Genomic DNA, 23,498 nt, shown 5'->3' on the forward strand with positions numbered 1-23,498 from the left:
CCATACCTTAATTCACATTGTAAACCTCTCTGCCTATCTCTGACTTCAACTCTCTCATCTTCGAGTCTCCCCAAGAAAGTTTTGACACCACACCAACATTTCATTCGTCAAAATTAAATCGAGTTTGCACAAGGTTACAACCGATTAATAGGTGGTCTTCTACCTTCTATTTACGATTTTATGCTATGAATATATGTTTTTGTCAGGGTTCAAGTCAATCTCCGGATTAGAGATTTATAATCATCCGACGAACAATACGATGGCGTGATAACCGTTTCTAAATTGGTGGGTTCTCTTTCATTGATCTACATATTATTTTTTTGTTCGTTTTTTTTTTCCAAATATTTAGATTGAAACGACGACGAACACGCGATCATACCAAAAATTTCATCTATTCCAGTACGTTTGATCTTTATTTTAATTAGTTTAACAATTAATAGCCGTTTACGATTAATTTCGGATATCTAAATCTTATTAATTTGAGTAAGGTTAGAATAGTATTCTTTTATGTTTATATTAATGCTCCGATTAATAATTTTCGGATATTTGACATTATCATCTTAAATATATCAATATTATAATAAATATTTTCCTTTTCCGATTTTTTTTTTTTGGTATAATTCCTTTTCCGATAAATTATGAAACAGATCTGTTTACACAAAAGGTAAAAAAGAAAAAAAACAAAAAAAAAAAAAAAAAACCCATCAACCGTCTCCATTCACACGTTTCTTCATTATGATCACGAATTCACGTTCATGGAAGCTTCATCATACATTAACACTTACAAGTTTCTTCGTCGAGTTTTTATCCAAGGTTTCTTCGTCAACTCTGTATCCAAGGTAATAAATATTTTTTCTTTTCATTGGTTAGAATTATAGGGTGCAGGATAGTATTGACGTCTTAAAGACATAACATGGGCAAGATACTATGAGAAGCTTGACTATTCTGCTTCGACAGATCAACAGGTGAAATTCTATCACTAAATTATTAGATCTCTGTTATTGCTATGAATATATGCTTTATGTTAGGATTTCAAGTTTTGCCTTCGTTTAGAAGAATTATATTCACACGACGAAGAACACGATGAATTCAATTAAAGCTTCCTAACTGGTACTTCGTTGTTCCTTTTTTTTTTTGGTTAATTATCATGTTTATTGTTTCCAAAATTATTTTTTCCTGGTTAATTCCGAAATTCAATTTAATTTTTCCAAAATTAATTAGATTTCATTAAGGGTAATTAAGTAATTACGTAAAATCAATGACTCAACAAGAGCCGAGAGTCCGACACGTCAGCAAAAACACTTCTCAAATATTGTTATATATAGATGCCACACAAAAAAAAAAAAAAAAGTAGCAGTGATATATCCTAGATTACAATATCGAATATTTCGGAGTCTGCAACCATGTAGTAATCGAACCGTTCTACACAAAACTCATCTCCAGCTTTTGGATTCTGTAACAAAAAGTCTGAACAAAAGATGCATGAACAGCTATCTCCAACAGAGTTTTAAAAATCTCCAGAAAGTCCAAATTCCTTCCAACCATGAGATGTGACAAACAACCGAACAGCCTCAGAAGAATGCTTCGGACCAGATGTTATTGTTCCCTGCAAAGACATCATATGCACATGCAGAAAGATCCTAGTAAGTAAGTATGAAAGCACAAATCCAATGCTTTAGCCAAAAAAGATAAAGAGACTAGATTTCATGTCTCTAAAGACAGATGTTACGAAATCTGGTTAAGTTTGAAGACAACTTCATCAAGTATGAACAAAAGATATTGATCTCTAGTGCAAGCTACATACAAAATCTGCGGCAATTACAAGGTAAGCTAAACTAATATTCAACCCCGCAAAAAAAAAAAAAAAAAAAAAAAAACTAGTTCTCTGCAGTAGTGAATCCACATTCCTTCCAACCATGATATGAATGCTTCAGAAGAACTGAGATCGGAACAGCCTCAGAAGAATGCTTCGGACCAGATGTTATCATATGCACCTGCAGAAAGAACCTAGTATAAGTATGAAAGCACAAATCCGATGCTTTAGCCAAAAAATAAAGAGACCAGATTTCATGTCTCTAAAGGCAGATTTTACAAAATCTGTTCAAGTTTGAAGACAACTTTATCAAGAGTTTCATTCAAAGCATTCTCTGGTGTCCAAGTAGCATCATGTAACTCCTTATGTCCGGTAACAGTAATATATAGAGTGATTGAGAGGATCTGAGTTCAGTGAAGGAAGAAGCTGAGTTAAAGTCATTATCTGAGTGTAGAGTAACCATCTACTGCCATAAAATCCTTACAAAAAAAAAAAAAAAGTCATAATCATATTAAGCCAAAGTTTCTTTCTTTCCAATAGACCCATATCGTTCAAATTTAATATGTTTGGGTGTCTAGTATTAGCTAAAATATTGGGGTCTGAACAGAGAAAAATGAATATACCTCTATAAGTGAAAAGAAAAAAAAAAATCAACAATTACACTATGCAACGATAATACGATATAATAAGATTTGAAATTTCACCTAGAGATATCGGACACTCTGCTCAACTTAACAGCTCATCAGTTTTGCAACGGCCTTCACTTCATTCGACTTCCCACCTGCGCGAGTGATCTCCAAGCGCTCTCCAACCGCCAGAGTCTTTAAAAGACTAAAATTGCCCCTCTTTCCGTGCAACAGAAGCTTACTCTTCTTCTCTCCCTCTCTTGATTCTTGATCATCAAACAACTGCGATTTTTCCTTCTCACTCCACACGCGATTGCTTCACTCTGTTTCTCTCTCTTCTTCCTCCAAGAACAACGCTTTTTTCATCTCTCTCTTCTCCCTCAAGACCCTGCTTTCTCATCTCTCTCTTCTTCCTCGAAGAACAACATCGCCGTTTTCTCTTCTCTCTCTACCCGATGAATTCTAACGACGACGCAGATCATCCCGACGAAAATCAACCGGAATCTCCTCCAGCAAATCAACTGGCTAATCCTCCTCCTTCGCCGGTAAGTTTCCCGATTACGAGTCGTTTGAAGTAAAAAAAGCTCCTATCTTTCCGCAACTAGGGTTTTGTTGGATATGGAATCGTCTAGTGCCAACTTTGAGTTTTTTGTTTGGTTCTTTTTCTTTCTTGCGCATTTAGTTATGAAATCGTATAGGGTCTACTAAAGTTTTTGACTTTTCCGCATCACATTCTTATGTTGTTTGGGGCTTGAAAATTTCAAGATTTTGCAACAATTGGTTGGGCCAGAATCGTTTAGGGCCATTGTTTCGAAGTTTTTTTTTCTTGTTCTTGCGGAATTGAGAACCGGTTGATTAGGGTTTGTTTGGGCCTGACCTTTCACATTCTTCTTTACGCAATTTTAGCAATTGGGCCCAAATTTTTGATCTTTTGCTTTCTTCTACAGACCGCCGCAGATTATCGAGCAGCGTGGTACGTACTGGAATATGCCAACGGAGGGTCGATGCCGTGTCTCTACCGATCCCAACTGGATTATCGGCGGAGATGCTGTCACGTGGGCTGCATGCTCGCCGCTAAACTTGGTACAGGTTATTGTTGTGATGACCACAGGCTGATGGCCGGAACCACTACCACCCGTTTTGCTTTCCATTACCGAGGGGGCTTCACCGACATCAATCAAAAACACAGGTTTTGTTGTATCTGCATATACAATAGTCTGAGAGGATTTAAAGTTGGTGTCCCAACTCTTGTTGGAAACATCTTCACAACATTGCCTTGGAGGCAGAGTGGCGTCTTCAACACCCATCTTGAAGCAACCAATGATTGGCTGTTCTTTGCAACTCCACCCACTAACTACAGTGCGATTGGAGATACTGGTCTAAAGTGGAAAGCAAACCAAAAGAAAGAAATACAATTCCCGGATCATCAGCGGATTGTCCTGACTCCTCTCTATCTCAGACCTATCCCCGGTCGTGATGTTGATTCTGAATTGAAGATGAGGAGCAAAAAATGGGCTCTCGTCCTCTATGAGTGTGGAGAATTCTCTCTTTACTGCCTTTCATTTTCATGTTCCACCACCAAAGTTGATCCGGAACAAATGCCGTTGTTTCCAAAATCTAACCCTCCTGATTCTGATCCTAAGGGTGATTCTGATCCTAAGGGTGATTCTGATTCTACTCCAAGACCACCAAGGAAGGCAGAGAAGGCAAAGAAGACTGATGGGTTACCAAAAGCCTCTTCCTCTGTTTGTGTTGAGCAGACAAAAAGTTCATCTTTTCTTGAGACATATGGTGAGTATTGGCCTCAATTCCTTTTATAACTCATCACATAGAAGTGTTTGTTTCTAATTGCCCATATAAATGTTTTCGTTTTGATTATCACTCCACTCTACATTGGGTGGGGTCTCGGTGGTGTGTTTACATTTCTCTAAGAAACTCATCTCAATGGATTAAGATCATTTTTTCTTTGTCTATGAAACTTTTTCATTGATTGCTGATTTTATTCTTTGATAAATAATCTTCCACAGGTTCTGTCTGGTTTGCTAACGAGATGAAAGCACTTTGTGATGGTTGTGAACAGTTTATGTGCTTCCCCCCAGGCCACATCTATTCAAGTAAACAAGGTTCGCACTTCATATCTATTTTAAAATCAAATACTGACGTTTCTTGGCTGACTCATATTGTAGTGGACACGCTCACAGATATCAAAGTTGTCAAATTGGTTTTGGTTATGGATTTCCATCTTTTTAGTAAGTTTGTGTTGGGGCTTTTACTGTGTAGTTTCATGGAACAAACCTTTCTTGTAGGTGGGCTTAGGAGGTTGTACAACCCCCCGTGGTTCTCTGAGTTGGTTCCTTCAACCCCATATGATCCCTTAGCGGTGCGCAATACTTTTGAGAAGGTAAATTCTGGAGCTCTATCCTCCTCAAGGTCTCGAATGTCAATTTCATTATACTGTTTGTATAGCTGCACATTCTTCTCTGATATTTGCTGATCTGGTTCTGTGATCAAGCAAGGGGAGGAGCTCTTTGGAGATTACGAGTGGGAGAGGTTTGACTTACTGGTGCTACCTCCGAGTTTTCCTTATGGAGGTATGGAGAATCCAAGAATGGTTTTCCTGACGCCTACTGTTATCAGAGGAGACGCCACTGGAGCTCAAGTTGTAGCTCACGAGCTCGCACATAGCTGGACTGGGAATTTGATCACTAACATCAACAACGAACATTTCTGGTTGAATGAGGTATTTTCTTGATCAGCTCTTCTGATTTCCCAAATACTCTACCTCAGTTTATGCTTCATGGTGAAAAAGATGAGTTAGCTTTGAATTGTCCTGTGCTTTTGCTTCTTTTAGCTACAAATTAGGATGTTTAACTGTTTGTCTGTTTTTAGAGTTTGCCTTGTTGATACTTATTTCATGTTCATTGCAATAGGGATTTACAACTTACGCAGAGAGGAGAATTGTGGAAGTTGTCCAAGGGGCGGATAGAGCTACTCTGAATATTGGCATTGGTTGGAGGGGTTTAACTGATGAAATGGAACGGTTTAAGGACAACTTGGAGTGCACTAAACTGTGGAACAAACAAGAAGGTGTTGATCCAGATGATGTATATTCTCAGGTCCCATATGAAAAAGGATTCCAATTTGTGTTGCGAATTGAGCGCCAGGTAAGTTGAATTGCCGTCTCCACTTGGGTGTTTTGTTATGTAATGTTTACAATAATGGTCATCTATTTACTTTGGAAAACTTTCAGATTGGAAGGACTGCATTTGACGAATTCCTCAAGATATACATTGCTACTTTCAAGTTCAAGTCAATCGATGCAAACACATTTCTTGAATTCCTGAAAGCAAACATCCCTGGCATAGAGAAAGAGATCAACCTACAGCTGTGGACTGAGGGCGTTGGTATACCTGAGGATGCATATGAACTGGCCTCAACCATTTACACAAAGATCATATCCCTGGCAAAAGAGTTTAAGGAAGGAAGGATGCCAGGTGAGGATGATGGTGCTGAGTGGAACGGACAGGAATGGGAGCTGTACTTGGAGAATCTTACTAAATCATGTGAACCTTCTCAGGTACTCTTTACACTTCCTTTCTTCCTCTTAAGATAATAGAAAGTTGCTAGGTGCATTAGACTTAGGTTGAACTAATTGGTAAGCTTTCATAAGGAAGAGAGGGAGAGTAATCAGGTTCAGTAAAGGAAGGATCGGTAATCAGGTTACTAACACCTGTTTGCTTATTGGTGATTCAGGTCATGGCCTTGGACAAGCGGTACAGACTAGCAGAATCGAAGGACTATGAAGTGAAGGTCTCGTTTCTGCAGCTTGCAGTCGCATCCAAGTGCAGAGAGTACCATGGGGAGGATAAAACCGAAGATTCTCGTCCCGAGAAGCTACAGAAACTAGCAGAGAAGACTCCAGCCATTGTTTGAGGATAAACAAGGTTTAAGAATGTTGAATCGCGCACTACTCTTCTTCTCTCAAAGACAATACTTATCCTCTTCTCTAGGAATAGGATTGATGACCAAAAAGGCTCTCTTTTGTTCTTTTTTGGTTCTGGTGTTTTGTAAGACTCCATGGAAACTGAGTTGAGTTAGCAACGAATTGTGAGTTTCTGTGGATGTGTACGTAAAAGTTGCTGGTGATTTTCTGTTTTTGGTGTTATTAGGCAATCCATGAAAGCTTGATACTTCAGATTATGAACGTTGTTCTCATGAATCAGATTCTTTCTTTCTTTTCTCTATCACAAAGCTTCAAATTTTCTTTTTTTTTTTTGGTGTGTAGCTTCAAATTTTCTTTTGTTCTGTAGAAAAGTGTGATTTATCAATCTATATTTTGCTTCACTTTAGTTTTGAGAAATTTGGTTTTTGTTTTTTTTCTTTTTCGGTTAAGAAAGTAGATCTATACCGGAAATAGCAAAGTTAAGTTTGGTACGGTTCAGCCGTTTAGGTCCATCATTGGTTTTCTATAATAATAAGTTAATAACTCAAAAGTAATTGAAACGATTCAGAAAAGAAGAAGAATTATTTTTAATTTGGTTTGGGGTGGTTCGGTTCATACAAATTAAACGGATCTTTATCAAAAACCGGCGTTGGCTATTTCGGGCATAATAGCCTTTTATGTTCGTTATAGACGTAAGGATTAAAATAACATCAGAAGCACTTTGTGGCCTAATGGACAAGGCGTTGTTCTACCAAACCAGAGACTGCGGGTTCGATTCCCATGCAATTTTAATCTTCGTCTTTTGTTTTTGCGCCGAAGCTGCTTTTTCTAACTGTCAATAACATTTTCTAGACTTATATTTATTCAAACCATACAATATCAAAATATATAACTTATTTAAGATAATCATACATAGAAATCTCATGAATTTATTCTTTTTTTATTGTTCAATTATGATAACCATTTTATTTAGTACTAGATGATTACCTACGCTACGCGTGGGTTTGTTTTTAAAATTGTTAAGCGAAAATTATGTTGATTGTTTTTATTGCTAATTTATGTTTACTTTTTTATTTGTTCTTGAGAAGTTAATAAATTAAATCCTAGTTGCAATGTTTATGATTAGATTCAGTTTTGACTTAAAATATCAATTTATATATTTTCATGTATAAATTTGATTATCTATATTTCTAAGATCCTAATATTTTTTCAACATCATGAATACATACAACAATAATATAGAATTTTTTGTACAATTATATGTAATTATGTCATTTGTGTGGTTTGAAACTCGCATAACTTGATTATAAATACAACTTTTTGTTCCGTATAATCTCCTGATCTTTTACCTCAACCACATCGTGATAGACTCATTATTAAATACTGGATAGACATAAATTGAATAAGATCTCAAAATTTCAAAAGTTTTCATATGAAAATGGAAAAAGAAAGCAAAAACTAAAGTGTCATTTAAGTCAATATTTTTAGATCTTCTACCATTGCATTTAGCAGTATAAGAGAAATAGTCGTGTCTTAAATTATTTGGTATGTTACTCAAAGGTCTGTCACTTAAAAAACTTGCATGTCAATGTTACCAACTTACCATAAGATACAAAAAATAAAAAGAGAGAAAGTCATATGATAAGTCATATATGAACAACAAAACGTAATAATGAAAAAGACTCAAAGTGAAATTACTAAACTAATAAGAGGTTACGTAGCAAACAACTTACCATAAGGTTACGTAGCAAAAAACTTAATTACAAAAAAATAAACTTTCAATAATTATCGAGTGGTAATCATTGATAAAAAAAAATAGTAAAATTAGAAGAATATAATGAAAGTAGTGCTTTTATTAACATAATTATGTATTTTTTCCAATTTAGAATAAATCACTTAAGAGTATTGATGAATGAATTAATGCAATAAAGAACTTTAAATTTTTTCTCATTTAATTAGGCTAATTTTTTTTATTAAAATAATATGAAATGACACATGTCATTTTCTTATGTAATGATGTGGCACTCGAGAGTTGGCATTTTTTGAGCATTGAGGTAAAATCAATATTATAATGTTGACTTAAACCGACCAAACCGGACTAAATTTACTAAATTAGATTTCAAAATTCAAGAAAGAGAAAAGCGGGTCAACTACTTTCATAGGATTCAGACCGGGAAGACAGCTGGGTGACTTTGATTGGTGGGTGCAATTGTATTTATATCTATAAAAAAAAAAAGTTTATTTTATGTTACAATTTTAAGTTTACGCTTTGCTGCTGTTCTCTTCTCTCGAGCCCTCTCGCTGTCTCTCAGATTCCGTCGTCAAGCAAAGCAAAGCAAGCTATTTCGATCCTCCTTGTCTGACGTCGTAAGTGCTTTTCAATTTTGTTAAAAACCCAAAGTTTTTCTTTTTGTTGGGGTTTTGCCTAATAATTGAATTGTTGTTTTAGTGTGTAGATTTTAGGTACAATTTTAATTTATTGGTATGGGTCGTAGAGATTCGATCAGCAATTTACCAGATGAGATTCTCGGCAAAATCCTGTCTTTAGTTCCGACAAAAGTAGCTGCTTCGACATCGATTCTGTCCAAGAGGTGGAGGAATCTGCTGGGTCTTGTAGACAACCTTTGTTTTGATGATTCGATTGTTTTTTCGTATCCCGAAGAAGAAGAAGCAGCAACAAGTCGCTACTTAGATTTCGTAGACAAAACATGTGCTCTGTTAAGCTCTTGTCCCATGATCAAGAAACTCTCTATATGTCATGTGCTTCCTACACCTGCCCGTTACGATATCTTCTGTTTTTTGGGACGTTGTTTCAACCGTTGGATTTGGACTGCAATGGAATGCGGTTTGTTGGAACTACACTTGCACTGCAACTACATCAATGCCGGTTTCTATCTTGAGAGAGACTTATTAACGAGCAACACACTGGTGAAGCTCACAGTATCCGGTGGATATTCTATTCAAGTCGGCCGTGTGCTTTTCCCAGCGCTCAAATCACTCTCTCTCTTATCAACTGGGATTGAATATTTCGACTATTGTCGGCTCCTTGATGGCTGCCCTGTCCTGGAAGAATTATTCATAACTGATACTGATGATTCGTATCCACCGTGTTGCGGTGCGTTCGTGAATAGTGCACCCGTCAAGCGACTTGTGGTTCTTGTCAATCTTCCGGATCATCATGATATCCACGACATAACATATATCGATGCACCAAGTCTTGTGTACCTTGACTATTCTAGCTATGTCTTCGGAAATTATTCGTTTGTTGATTTTGATTTCCTTGTCGAAGCCAGGCTGAGTCTCAGGCTATGGGAGTCAACTAACGATTATGATTATTCTGATACTGATGGTGATGGTGATGATGTTGATAATGATAATGATGATCTTTATGATTATGTTGCTGACAAACCGGCTATATTTGGCGATGTTACAGATCTAGTTGCTAGTATAAGCAACATCACGACCCTTCACCTGTCTCCTGATTCCCTTGAGGTCAGCTTTTTCTACTTGTTCGTTGCTTGTTTTTTGGTCCCTTAAATATGGATTTTGGTTGTGATGATGATCCTATATAAATCAGGCGATTCATTTCTGTTGTAAATTCATGCCGGTGTTCAACAACCTCCTTAATTTATCTATCGAGAGTTACAAGGAAAAAGGTTGGCAGGTAATGCCACTTTTGCTCAAGAGTTGTCCAAATCTGCACACTTTAGTCCTCAAGGTATTATTATCAGTTTCCTTTACTGAGACTCCTTTTTGTTTGTTGTTAGTGTTTCCGAATATTATACATGTCAAATTGGTCTCCGGTTTCAGGGTCTTGTGCACAGAGTAACAAATCGATGTGGAGATGCATGCCCTTGCATCCTTGAGAAACAGAGGAAGATTGTCAAGGAGGAAGAGGAATTATGTTGTTTATGGACATGTCAAGTGAAGATTCTAGAGATTTCAGAGTATGGAGGTTCTTTTCAAGAGCTGGATCAGATGAGACATTTCTTGGGAAAGTTGGAATGTCTTGAAACTGTGAAAGTTAGTGTTGTGGACGCAGACAACAACAGCAAGCTCTTGCGAACTAATCTGCTGTCTCTCCCCAGACTTTCATCAGAATGCAACATACAATTCATCTGACATTTTGTTTTTTACATGTTAACACAGTAACTTAACATGAATGAATATGAGATTATTATATCAGTAAAGTTGGTTACAATCTCTATTTTTAAAGATAGATAATACTAAGTATGACACACAAAAAAAAAAAAAAAAAGTAGCAGTGATATATCCTAGATTACAATATCGAATATTTCGGAGTCTGCAACCATGTAGTAATCGAACCGTTCTACACAAAACTCATCTCCAGTCTGAACAAAAGATGCATGAACAGCTATCTCCAACAGAGTTTTAAAAATCTCCAGAAAGTCCAAATTCCTTCCAACCATGAGATGTGACAAACAACCGAACAGCCTCAGAAGAATGCTTCGGACCAGATGTTATTGTTCCCTGCAAAGACATCATATGCACATGCAGAAAGATCAGTAAGTATGAAAGCACAAATCCAATGCTTTAGCCAAAAAGGATAAAGAGACTAGATTTCATGTCTCTAAAGCCAGATGTTACGAAATCTGGTTAAGTTTGAAGACAACTTCATCAAGTATGAACAAAAGATATTGATCTCTAGTGCAAGCTACATACAAAATCTGCGGCAATTACAAGGTAAGCTAAACTAATATTCAACCCCGCAAAAAAAAAAAAAAAAAAAAAAAACTAGTTCTCTGCATTAGCATGATTATCCCTTTGTGATTAACTACAGTGGCATTTCAATTCATAAGCCAGTAACGTAAAGTGAAACTCTGAATTCTACCTTGGAGTAAGATGTTGCTACGTGAGATGTATCATGCGTGCTTGAAGAGCTTCATACTAAGCCAATGAAAGTAGACAGCAACCAGAAGAGCTGGTAGAGTCAGTGGAGCCAAGAAGCAGTAGTACCTGAAGAATGTTTTTATATGAAATATGAATCATGAGATGACATACACGTAACAGATTTCAAGACGATGGATATCAATATAACAAGAATGATACACAAACAAACATTAGCCCGGAACAAGAGTGTACCTGTCATTCTGAATAGCTTGGATAATGGGATTGTCAGAGAGTGGAAACAATTTGGAGACTATAGCTACAAACACAAATTCAATGAAGGAAATGGAACCAACGATCACTAAAAAGCCTCCCCAAAACTTCATTCTCAAGACCCCCAAAATTCTCAATGTTTCATTCAAGCAGTCTCTGTAACAGTCCAAGTAGCATCATGTAACTCCTTATGCCGGTAGCAGAGATAATATAGTGATTGAGAGGATCTGAATTCAGTAAAGTAAGAAGCTGAGTTAAAGTCGTTATCTGAGTATAGAGTAATCATCAATTCCCATGAAATCCTAAAATCTGGAAATTTAATTATAACAAAATTCATTATCATATTAAGCCAAAGTTTCTTACTTTCCAATAAACCCAGTTCCTTAAATGAAATTTGTTTGGATTTCTTGTAGTATTAGCTAAAACTCAAGCCTAAAATCTCCCAGATTCATAAGAAAACTACCAAAGGCATCATCGTAAATGATACGAAATCCCTAAAAACTAAAAAAGCGACGGGAACAAAACTAAACTGAGAGAGAGAATGAAGGAATGAGCACAACTTACATCGGTTGAGAGATTCCCCTGAAATAGAGCAGACAACCGAAGATCGCAAACCAAACAAAGCAGAGGGGTAGAAGAAGAAGAGACCAAACCGGCGAACCAGAGCGGCAAAACAAGCCAGCATATCAAAATCGCTAAACCATCAATTTACCCAAATCGGACTGACTGATTATCAGTCAAACCGGTTTAATCTCAAACATTTCCGAACCAGAAAACTAATGTCCTCCACAAGCGGTCTAGACGGGTTTTGGTAGGCTTCCAAAAATATAGGCATAACTTGGCCCAGTCGTATTTTCCAAAATACACAAGTTTTAGGTTTAATTAATTTTCTTTCTTTATCGGAGAAGCCCATTTGGGGTCTCACATGAGTTTTTATAATTCTAATTAAAAAAGGATTTTTCATTTTTCTAATCGCCTTATAAAAAGATTGGTGTTTCTTCTTCTTGCCTTCAAAATCAAAACTTTTTTTTTTTTTGAATAACCGCGGATCTCCCAAAGGCTTCCTAGGCCCAAGGACTAATCCCACGAGGCTGGCAATTCCCCTATGTAAACCTGCCAGTGGCCGTGCCTCGAACTCTGGTGGCGGAAGTCACAGCTGTGACCCTTTTACCACTAGGCCACAAGGCCCGGTTAAAAACAAAACTTTTATAGATATAACTAAATCAAATTATGGCCTTCTACTCAATCATGATGATATTGATTGTTTCTATTTTGTTGATATCATCTTCTTCCACGAACGTAAACCAACACTTCCGGAGTCTAATTCTTCACGAAAAAACTCATGCATCTGAATCCAACAACATCGTAGCGGCTCCCTTTCAGCTACCAGAAACGATGGAACCGATGGAAAACAAAGCTCCTTTTAACCACCGTGACGAGGTCCTTGACGCTGGAATTGACTACGCAACTTTTTTGTGATCCGTTGGCAGTGCCGGCTCAAATAGGGGCGAGCGGTGCGACGGTCAGGGGTCCAATCCCGTGCTCCAATAATTAAAGGGCCCATTTTAATTTTTTTTTTATAAAAGTATTAAAATTTTAAATTATAACATAAAAATAAAATTTAGAAGGGCCCATAAATTTTTTTATTATTGTTTTTAGTTTTAATAATTAAATTTTTAATAAAAAAATCATACAATTTTTTTATATAACACAAAGAACACAAAAAAAAAAATTCTAAGGGCCTAAAATTTTTTTTGCCCTAGGGCCTATAATATTGTTGAGCCGGCACTGTCCGTTGGGTTGGAATTTTCAGAATTATCAACAAAATCGTTGTCGTTGCAAGAACCGGAAGATCAATATATCTATTCAGGATATGTGCCCAATCATATACTGGGTTGTGACTAGGGCTGGGCCGGATCCGGATATCCGGCTTTTTTTGGGTATCCGGATCCGGCCGGATCCGCTTTTTCATTATCCGGATCCGGATCCGTTCCACCCGGATATCCGGATTTCGGATATCCGTAAAAAGAGCCGGATATCTGGATCCGGGTTTTTTTATATAATTTTTTTTAATAATATAAAATTTCAAGAAAAATATTTAAAAACAAATAATTTAATATAAATAATTAAAAATATTATTAAAAAATATTATTCTTATATAAAATAATAGAATTTATCAATAAAATTTAAATAATAGTAATAAAATATTAAAAAATATTATTATTATATAAAATATCCCGGATCCGGATATCCGGCTTTAAATTTTCTATTATCCGGATCCGGCCGGATCCGCTTTTTCATTATCCGGATCCGCATCCGCCCCACCCGGATATCCTATTTTTCGGAGCGGATCGGAGCGGATCCCGGATCCCGGATAATTGGTCTCACCCCTAGTTGTGACGCTTGTGTCCAGTTTGATTATTATTTTATCGTTCTTAAAACTTTAATGTTGCAGAAAGTGTACAATTTTAACATTATTAATTTACAAAATAATAATTATTAGATTAATAAAATGATAGTTTTTTAATATATTATATTTTCGAATTATTATTTCATTTGTTATTTTTAAAAATATATAGTAAATCATGGTGGATATTTTCTCCCAAAATCAATCGTTACAATATCTACTAAAAAATCTTTTTTTTGGCTAAAGTATTTTTTTATTGTGTTTTTAAATATTAATGATGATGTGATAGTAGTCTACATTATAAGAGCATTAGATCAAATATTTCTATTGATAATGTAACAAAATAACAAAAAAAAAAAACATTAATGTATTTAGTGAGTTTTCCTTAGGGGTGATAAATTAGCAATAAATATTCCAACATCGTAGTTTTCAGCATCTATTTCGTAATTCAATTGGTGTTAAATTAGCAAGAACTGGACGATCTCTGTTTCGTGGGGATACTCTCCTCGTATCTATGAGAAGATATTCTCACGCAGCCAATTGATGCGTCCTATCGAGACATTCCATCCTTGGCTCCGAGGATGCCTTCCAGCTTACATGTTTTAACACGAGACCAGTGTCTCGAGATTCATGTGAAGCTCCTCACTGGTTCTTCTTCGATTCATTTGAACAAGAGAATGAAAAAGTTGTTACTTCTTACACAAGGAAGTTTCCTAGAAACATTGACTTCTTGTTCCCGGCCTATCCGGTAATATATCTGCGGATACTCTCGCATGGATCCGAGTCTTCTCTCCCAAAACTCCCAAACAGGTTAGATTATTTTATTATCTCATAGATATCTCAAAACGAGTTACGACTAGTATTCAAGTTTCCCAAAAAGTATGATTTGTTCTCATATTCACATTAGGGTTTAAAATCTAATCATTATTTTTTTTTGTAGAAAGGGATGTTTTTTAGTCATAAAATATAATGATTTTGTTATATTTGAGAATTCTTAGTGTCTTTAGCAGAACTGTTATCATTGATTTTTATTTCATTACTAAAAATTTCAATTAATTGTGTTTTATTGTTCTTAGGGGATCGAGAAAAGTGGAATGTTGCGACGTGTAATATGAAGGTGCAGAAGTTGCAAACATAAGATAAGACTTAGAGATTGCAGGAGAGACGAATTCATCGCCTAATGAAATTTGGAGAGCAGCAATGTTTAGTTAATGTTGTAATTTTCATTCTTCTATATAATTAAGTTACAAGTTGTACGTTACCTTCTGAAAAAGTTATAATTACTAAGGATCTTGATGATTATTCAAGAAATAAAAAAATGATTATATAAAGCAAAACATAGTGAGCCTTTATTTTGTTTCTTCTTGGTAACGTTTGAAAGTGAAAGAAACAAGAAAGTGTGTTATCTCATATCTGAGTGAGATGGTTCAAGATTGATGTAGAAAGTTCATAAATGTATGGTAATATTGTAAATGAAATGGTTTACATGCAGTTATGCATAGAAGCAGCATGAAAATTGTTTCATCATCCCATATTTTGGCTTCTTTTTTTTTTCTTTTATCTTCTTTTTCTAAAACGAGAAAGTTTCAGTGCTTTAAAATTAATGATGATCACCTGCTAGCTTTAACATCCAAATCACATGATTTATGCACATCAGCCCTCATGATCAACATTCCCCTCTCTTTTTTTTTTTTTTCCCCTCTACATTAGTAACTTACTATTTTTCTATATGTATGGAGTCGTCAGACACATTTTCTACCAATTCATTTAGTGAAATTTGATTCTCTCAATGGCATTTAAGAACAGTAGCAACACCAAACCAACCAAATTGAGTCACATCTTTCAAAACCTATCATTATCTACCTTATGGAAATCCTTAACAGTTTCCGGTGCTCTACTTTTCTTGCTACACACATTTGCATTCAACAATCCTCATAAAATGATGACCCATAAACTCTTTGCGCCTCTTGACCTTACTTTCTCCTCCTCTTCATCATCTTCCTCGTCTTCAGTATCATTGTCCTTGCAAATTACAAGAGAGTCTCCTACAAATATCAGCCATCTATTTTTTGTCATTGTTGGTAGTACAAAGACTTGGAGATATAGGAGAGGCTACATAGAGCCTTGGTGGAGACCAAACATCACAAAAGGATATGTTTTCCTCGAAAGACCACCTGGCCGTGATCTCTTGCCTTGGCCTAACCAATCTCCTCCCTTTTCTGTCAACAAAGAATCATTCATCACAAACAAATTCAAGACTCAGATCCGCCTTTTTTATTCGCTTCTTGAGTCTTTTAAGAAGGCTTCCAAAGAGACAAGATGGTTTGTGATAGCAGATGATGATACTCTCTTCTTCTTGGACAATTTGGTCAAAGCTCTTGACAGGTATGACCACAAGAAGCACTATTACATCGGAATGAACTCGGAAAACGTTTGGTCCAACGCGATTTTCGCTTTCGACATGGGATATGGAGGCGGCGGATACGCATTGAGCTATCCAACCGTAGTAACACTTCTCAGCAACATGGAAGAATGTATCAAAAGATACCTTGGAGTTTACAGCGATCTTCTCTCATTTCGTTGCTTGGCCGACTTGGGAATTGATCTTACTTTAGAGAAAGGAATGCACCAGGTAGGGTTGTTCAATCCAAATTTTTCAAAAATTTTAGTATTTTACAAGTTTTTGGTATTTAAATTAATAGTAACCAAATATATAATATGGATAGGTTTAGTGTGAACAAGAAAGTGGTTCCTTTTTTTTTCAAGAAGGAAAGTGATTCTTGCGTCTCACTACTATCATACTCTCACTCTGTCTTCCTTGTGGTGTATATTACCAGATTGATCTACACGGTGACATATCAGGTCTCTTATCAGCTCATCCACAGTCTCCTCTTATCAGCCTTCACCATTTCGATGTCATAGACCCGATTTTTCCAGGCATGACCCGCCAGCAATCCGTGAACCACCTCATGAAAACGGATCAATCCCGTGTCTTGCAACAAACAATATGTTACCAAAGAGAATATAACTGGTCAGTCTCTGTCTCTTGGGGCTACTCAGTCCACATTTACCAATCTATATTCCCAAGAAACCACCTAAAACGCCCTCTCGAAACATTCCGACCATGGAAAAATGTTAAAATACCGGCGTATACATTTAACACTAGACGGGTCACGAAGGATCCTTGCGAAATGCCTCGTCAGTTTTTCTTTGAGTCGGTTGTGGAGGACAAGAACCAAAGCTTAGTAACTACCATGTACAAGATAAAAATAGAAAGGAGATTGCCTCCTTGTTTGCTAAATGGCAGCCATTCTTCTCGTAACATTACACAAGTCCGAGTCATTGCTACTACTATGCACAAGATGGTAACCACTATACCCTCTAAAATCTTTTAATCAAATTATAATCAATTTCTATATAATCTGAAATCAACTTCAAATATGGAAACAGGGCGAAGGAATCGAATGTTGCGATGTGCAATATGTTAACAGTACGGAGATTATGGAAGTGAAGATAAGAGCTTGTCATGAAGATGAAGTTCTTGCTTAGGCTATGTCGTCTTATGATACATGGAATTATCTACTACTATCGATGTGGCATTCTTTTTCATTTGTATAACAATAGAATGTCATATGCTGTATAACTTCTAGTTGCAGCCAGAATAGATAGTTGGGAAAATCAATTCCCAAATCGGGGGAATCAAGAGGTTTCAAACCCCAAATGCATAGTCTTTATGTGGTTTGTGAAAATAGCCTTAGTTTGCATTGAAAAATCGACTAATTTTCTAGAAATAGGACCAGAATAGAACAATCAAACGGCCCCAATATCAGAAACAATCGTATGAAGAAAAAGTAGTTTGCGTATACATAAGTCGAAAGACCATGTCAGAAACGGGCACATCCGGTTCTGCTTCTTTAATGAGATTTCTGGATACCGATGAGGCGGGCATAATCCACCCATCTGCGACACCAACAGAAGGAATATGTGAATCAAAACTGCTGAGAACAGAGAGTAAGAACAATGTTTAGGTGATTTTGAAACAACTTACAATAAGGAACCCAAGAATGTGTTGCCTGTTCTAACTGCGAAACACAACGCACTCAGTGCAAGTTTGTGTTGGTGTAGCATTGGCTCCAGGAGACGTTGTTCAATTACACCCGCCACTATTTGGTACCTGTTCATTTCAAAACACATCTCTTTACATTATCCAATCTAAATGGTACAGTGTGCTACTCGGGTTTGTTTGTCTAAGCTTTTTTTTTTTTTCCTTTTCGACTTCTTTAGTAAAGTTTGGTAGAAAGAAACTCAGTACCTTAGGTTGCTAGAAACTGCCATATAGACACCATATGCAACACTTGTGGAGACGATCGGAACAGTTTCCACTTCACTTTCAGAAGTCTGGTCTACAGCTCGTCGTGCTTTTATGAATGCATTTGTAATAGCAGTACCAACCTAACCAAGTTTACAGATTCGTCAAGTCAAAAGAATGTAGAAACGAAATGTGAAGGAATTTATGGAAAGATTGGAGTTTCCTTTTTCAAGTAGATATGTTTCGACTCACCAGCGATGATGTGGTGCCAACGGCAAACAGCTTAGCTCCATTGCGCTGCATAACATATACAAACAATATATGTTATCCAGAAATTAGCAGTCCTTAAAACCAACTATCGAGTGGTATACTATTAAGATCACATAGGAAGAAGTTGATATAAACCACACACCGTTATAGCACCTAGCCTTTGCAAGAGAGTATATGAGGTTCCGGAGAGAGCAACCTGCAGCAAACACATAGGATAATTTGATGAGAACAAGCTTTTGTAAACTTATCATGCATGTGCAAAACAATTCTTTTACATAGAATTATACCTGGAAGGCATTGTCTGGGCAGTTGTGGAAAAACTTGGATATACCTCCAGCAGTAAGTGCAAGAGGTGGTCGAAGAGAAACGGTAGGAGCAGGAAGATAAACTAACATGAAATCAGCAATAATAGCCATCGCCTAATAAAGAGAAAAAAAAAGAAGTAGAACAGTGCATCAGCTTAAATCTAATATCATTCAGCAGAACTTTGTCTTACAAAGCAGCAAAAGGGTGACCCTTTACTTTTATTTTTCTCCAAATTTGCTATCGAACAGTTCAAATATTGGTTCTTACCTCAGAGACAAAGCAAATCTCAACTACTCTCATAGACATGCAAAAAACTTACGGTGAAAATTTGCAGACCCCATCACAACCACAAACTACCCTTAACCTTTCGTCTACCCGAATGGGTCACCTAAAAGATTTTTGTTCTCAATTTTCTCAACCTTCCCTACCATCTAACAAATTCACAATTTCTCATAGTAAGTTCCTGCGATCTGACAGAAACACTTAAGAAAAATTCGCCACAGGAAAAAAGTCAGCGAGAAGAATGATTACCACATCGGCAAAGACAACTTCAAGTTCATTGAAGAAGTTTTCTCTACGCCGTTCATACTCAGCAGCAGTCTGCAACATAAGAAGTAACACATAATGATAAATACCAGCTTTTAAGGATTAACAGATTTGCTCTGTTAGCATTTCAGAGAGAACAAGGTGCATAATTTGTTAAGCAGACAATTCATTCACGGATTAAAATCAAAATCAAAAAAACATTATCCTGATGAATTCTCTAGAAACCACACAAAGAAGGAAACCAAAAATCCAAAGTTGCTATCAAGTGAATAAGAGAAAAGAGAGACCTTGGTGAAGATTCCGACACCACATTCCATGGCGAGTTTAGCCATGAAGAGATCATCAGCCAACAATCTTTCCCTAAACCCACCAAACTGCATCAGCCAACGCATCACAGCCGATTTCTGAAGCTCCAGGAACCGAGTGATAACCGATCCAGGAATCCGACCCGACTCAATAGCAGCCGCTAGATCCTTGGGAAGACTCTCCAATCCAGTCCCAGACTCCTTCAACAAAAGCATCGCCTCGTTCCTGTTCCTATCCCTGTCCTCGTCACCGTGCCCATCTCCATCATTTTTGCCTCCATCGCCACCACCACCACCACCAAGACCTCCTCCGTTGTTATCAGAGCCGCCGTTATCAATCGAAGCGGATAAAACAGGGGTAATAGGAACGCGGCGGTTAAAAGAGATGGACTTTGCAGAGATTACACCGTTAAAAGAGGAAGAGGAAGAGAGTCTAGGAAACGAAGCAAGGTGAGGCCATGTGAGATTGGATTCAGAGATAGATGTGTTGGGTGTTGGAACACAGAAGAAGCAGGAAGCGATAGCCATTGATGCTACAGAGAGAAAGAGAGAAACAAAAAATAGAGAGAGATCTCTGAAAGTCGTATGGTTCAGTAGTCTCTCTCTGTAGGTTAAGCGGTCGATTGAGAGCAGTGGAGAGTCAGCGAAAAGGAAGATTCTTTCTTTCAGTAGTATTTTTAAGGGTTTTGTTATTTTGGTGGGCCTCACGATAGATTCCAACCGGCGCGTGCTATTCACGGTGCCTCTTATACCAGCTTATAAATAAAATGTTTACAATCACAAACTCATATCTTTGGAATCTCAGAAACTTGTTTGACATCATCATCAATCACATCGCTGTCCATGGAAAAACTTTTCAAACATATTGAAAGCCCTAAAAAAAACCTACGACCACGACCAATCTTTCTATCATTACCGTGTTAAATGCTTATAGAACATAATAGTTATGTCTTTTTGACAATGTCTCATCAAATACTGATGCTTCTTTGAAAAAAAATCCAGACTTTTTCTCTCGCTTCTTAGGTCTCGCCTTCTAATTGCAATGAACCATCTCTCATTAACTTGAGGCTCAAACTGTTGAATCTTTCCCGAGAATACTGCCTTGATGCTTTTCTCCAATCTGTCCCAGCTTTCATCATCGCAACAAACTCTTCATAGCTTATTCGTCCGTCCTGATCACACGAAACAAAGATATGTTCTTTAACTGGGTGGACAGTTCAAGAATGTAGAATACTTAAATGCCCTTTTGAAAAGATTCACAAGTATATGTGTTTTAACCAAATGGGTTCATGAAATGTGAAAAGATGTTATCTTTCTTTATTTTTTTTGTGGTTTTACCTTGTCGGTATCAACATCTTGCATGATGGCTGCGATTACTTCCTCACTACTAGTATTATCCAATTCATCATTCAAGGCTTCACGAAGTTCTTCAATCTCTATGTAACCACTCTGGTTCTGATCAAAGAAGTTAAAAGCTTTATGCAAGTGTTCATCATTCGCCATCTTCTTAAGGTGGACCGAAACCGCAACAAACTCGCTATAGTTCAGTGTCCCATCCCCATCAACATCAGTCTGCACGAAAAAATAAAAACTTGTTTTAATTTTCAGAAGTGATATAGCACTTGTTTCGAGCTTATCGCTTTGAAATGAAAGATTCATACAGCTTCCATAAGAATTTGAAGATCAGCATCGGCGATCTGTTGTCCAGCTTTTTGAAGTCCATATTTAAGCTCCTCGAGATTTATCTTGCCTCTCTTGTTTACGTCCATCATTTCAAATGCTTCCTTTATCCCTGCTGCTTCCTCCACTGACAAGTGTTCAGCTATCACCTAGAAGAGGAAACATTACATTTTCATTTTTGCTTCTGTGTCAGATTGGAAGTAAATCGACAATCAGTAACAAGGTTAACAGAATCAATACTCGTAGAGCTCGTTTCTTGAGCTTGTTCATAACAGAAAACTGCTTGAGCCTTGCTTTCACAGTCTCTCCAAGAGAGACATTTGGAGCCTTCTTTGCATTCAGTATCCAAGTATGTTCTGCAAATTGAACATTTCTTTATGAATTTTTTAAGATTTCAGAAAACTCAGCCTTGCTAAAAACAGAAGCCTACCGAGCACTTGTGCAGCAGTAAGCCGTTTTTTTGGATCAGGTTCAAGCATCTTTCTCACAAGGTCTTTGGCGCTGTCAGAAACTCTCGGCCATGGATCTCTCTTAAAGTCAATTACTGACCTAATGATCGCTTGAGCCACCCCTTGTTCAGTCTCTGTACCCAAAAGAAAGATAAAAACGTCTGAAAGAGGTCTTAAAGTGAATAATCCAGAGGAAACAAAGAGAATACGGTAAAGCATAAACAAACCAGCCCAAAATGGCGGGACACCACAAAGTAGGATGTAGAGGATGACTCCAGCGCTCCAGACGTCGATCTCAGGTCCATAGTTTCGCCGCAGCACCTCGGGTGCCATGTAATAAGGACTTCCAACAATCTCATTAAACTGCTCACCTGTAACAGTTAAGCAAAATCAGCTTAAGTAAAGATACACCAATAAATTGATACTCGTCAAAAGGTGATGTTATAAATGTACCAGGTTTGAAGAATACAGACAATCCAAAATCAATGGCCTTAAGGGGTGATGTCTCTTTCTTATTTGCAAAAAGAAAGTTCTCTGGTTTAAGATCCCGATGCATCACTCCCTGCTTATGGCATATCTGTAAAGACAAACCAGCGATGTGTGAACAAAAATAATGAGGGACTTAAGACATTGTAAACAGAGCTATATATGGAACCTGAACAACTTCAACAATAGTCTTCATAACCGCAGCAGCAGCTCGCTCAGTGTAATGACCTCTTGCAACAATCCGATCAAACAGTTCCCCTCCTTCACACAACTCCATAACTATATGCACCGCATCATCATCCTCAAAGGCATCCTTCAAAGAGACGACATTTGGGTGTTTAGGCATATGCTTCATAATCTCAACCTCCCTCCTAACATCCTCTATATCAACTGCTGTTCTCAGCTTCTTCTTCGATATGGACTTACAGGCATACTTTTCACCTGTTTCCTTATCAGTACACAAGTAAGTAATACCAAACTCGCCTCTACCAACCTCACGTCCCAGATCATACTGCAAGGATATATCATGTCCTGTAGGATCTTTCAGCACAGAGAGCTTAAAGCCAGCTCCAGATCTATCAGTTGCAGTGTATTCATTGCTGTAAAAAGGATTGTTTTTGTTCCTGGGTTTCCCTTGTTTACTCTCGTTCGTAGCCGAACCCGGACTGCCACAACAATTCCCCATCTAATCAAATCTCAAGATTCCTGCAAAACCCAGAAAGTTCAAAACTTTGAGCACAGTTATTCAAGGTTCCATTAGTTTCTTAAGCCAAGAACTATTTCTAATTAACAACATATCCGAAATCAAACAGAACCCTAATATATATACTCAAACAACAGATTAGTAAACCCTAGCTAAGATCAAAGGCAAAGGGAAAAGGGGAAAACACAGACCTCAGAACGTAAAATGGGGACAAACATTTAAATGGGTAATAATCAGTTTGAAGCAAAAAGAGATATGTAGCTAAAAGGATATATTAAAGGGAAAAATCATCATACGGTGTGAGAAAAAATAGATGCAGTGATAGAGAGAGAAGAAGAGAGGAAGAAGACGAGTCAAAGTCTTCCTCTTTCTCTCTCTTCTTCAAATGACAAACACACAAATTGACTCTCTTCTCTTCTTCTTCTTCTTGCTTGCGAATGGATTCAAAGAACGACCACTCCTAATTTTTTATGTGTTTCCATATTCTTTTTCATATACTCTTCGTGTTTTTTTTTTTTGTTGATATAAATAATC

At 37.1% G+C, this 23,498-nt stretch overlaps 5 protein-coding genes and 1 long non-coding RNA gene across 9 annotated transcripts; 3 read left to right on the top strand and 3 right to left on the bottom strand.

Moving 5' to 3' along the window:
* The first annotated feature begins 3,350 nt into the window (after window positions 1–3,350).
* On the top strand, window positions 3,351–6,676 carry LOC9309646 (leukotriene A-4 hydrolase homolog). Its single transcript, XM_021020200.1, has 7 exons — window positions 3,351–4,230; window positions 4,467–4,562; window positions 4,746–4,840; window positions 4,952–5,179; window positions 5,370–5,603; window positions 5,690–6,016; window positions 6,193–6,676. Exons 1-7 carry the CDS (start codon window positions 3,444–3,446, stop codon window positions 6,370–6,372), a joined length of 1,947 nt encoding a protein of 648 aa, XP_020875859.1. The 5' UTR covers window positions 3,351–3,443; the 3' UTR covers window positions 6,373–6,676.
* A 1,775-nt stretch (window positions 6,677–8,451) lies between these two features.
* LOC9307598 (F-box/LRR-repeat protein At1g48400) lies at window positions 8,452–10,587 on the top strand. Of its 2 annotated transcripts, XM_021023466.1 has the most exons (4): window positions 8,452–8,749; window positions 8,832–9,874; window positions 9,960–10,100; window positions 10,193–10,587. In XM_021023466.1, the coding sequence occupies exons 2-4, from the start codon at window positions 8,867–8,869 to the stop codon at window positions 10,502–10,504; spliced, it is 1,461 nt and encodes a 486-aa protein (XP_020879125.1). In that variant the 5' UTR covers window positions 8,452–8,749; window positions 8,832–8,866; the 3' UTR covers window positions 10,505–10,587. The 2 variants fall into 2 exon arrangements, with proteins under 2 accessions (XP_020879125.1, XP_002871528.2); XM_002871482.2 differs by lacking the exon at window positions 8,452–8,749 and having other exon boundaries at window positions 8,796–9,874.
* LOC9307599 lies at window positions 10,565–12,470 on the bottom strand. The gene is made up of 4 exons (XR_002331474.1): window positions 12,068–12,470; window positions 11,486–11,730; window positions 11,235–11,359; window positions 10,565–10,873 (listed from the first exon to the last, which is right to left on the bottom strand). It is a non-coding gene; the product is annotated as an uncharacterized LOC9307599 (long non-coding RNA).
* A 3,195-nt stretch (window positions 12,471–15,665) lies between these two features.
* On the top strand, window positions 15,666–17,659 carry LOC9309647. Its single transcript, XM_002871483.2, has 3 exons — window positions 15,666–16,542; window positions 16,748–17,275; window positions 17,361–17,659. Exons 1-3 carry the CDS (start codon window positions 15,700–15,702, stop codon window positions 17,457–17,459), a joined length of 1,470 nt encoding a protein of 489 aa, XP_002871529.2. The 5' UTR covers window positions 15,666–15,699; the 3' UTR covers window positions 17,460–17,659.
* On the bottom strand, window positions 17,575–20,323 carry LOC9307600 (protein RETICULATA-RELATED 4, chloroplastic). Its single transcript, XM_002873533.2, has 8 exons — window positions 19,629–20,323; window positions 19,327–19,395; window positions 18,777–18,908; window positions 18,632–18,685; window positions 18,472–18,516; window positions 18,223–18,362; window positions 17,959–18,084; window positions 17,575–17,870 (listed from the first exon to the last, which is right to left on the bottom strand). The coding sequence occupies exons 1-8, from the start codon at window positions 20,172–20,174 to the stop codon at window positions 17,825–17,827; spliced, it is 1,158 nt and encodes a 385-aa protein (XP_002873579.1). The 5' UTR covers window positions 20,175–20,323; the 3' UTR covers window positions 17,575–17,824.
* Window positions 20,324–20,414: 91 nt separating this feature from the next.
* LOC9309648 (calcium-dependent protein kinase 7) lies at window positions 20,415–23,471 on the bottom strand. Of its 3 annotated transcripts, none has more exons than XM_021023761.1 (9): window positions 23,261–23,471; window positions 22,431–22,966; window positions 22,229–22,352; window positions 22,055–22,146; window positions 21,757–21,886; window positions 21,567–21,682; window positions 21,308–21,475; window positions 20,985–21,218; window positions 20,415–20,818 (listed from the first exon to the last, which is right to left on the bottom strand). In XM_021023761.1, exons 2-9 carry the CDS (start codon window positions 22,944–22,946, stop codon window positions 20,666–20,668), a joined length of 1,533 nt encoding a protein of 510 aa, XP_020879420.1. In that variant the 5' UTR covers window positions 22,947–22,966; window positions 23,261–23,471; the 3' UTR covers window positions 20,415–20,665. The 3 variants fall into 3 exon arrangements, with proteins under 3 accessions (XP_020879420.1, XP_020879418.1, XP_020879419.1); XM_021023759.1 differs by having other exon boundaries at window positions 21,757–21,909; window positions 22,003–22,146; XM_021023760.1 differs by lacking the exon at window positions 23,261–23,471 and adding an exon at window positions 23,156–23,254 and having other exon boundaries at window positions 21,757–21,909; window positions 22,003–22,146.
* Between the last annotated feature and the right edge of the window lie 27 nt (window positions 23,472–23,498).

This window comes from Arabidopsis lyrata (genome assembly GCF_000004255.2).
Source record: "Arabidopsis lyrata subsp. lyrata unplaced genomic scaffold ARALYscaffold_6, whole genome shotgun sequence".
NCBI classification, from domain to species: Eukaryota; Viridiplantae; Streptophyta; class Magnoliopsida; order Brassicales; family Brassicaceae; genus Arabidopsis; species Arabidopsis lyrata.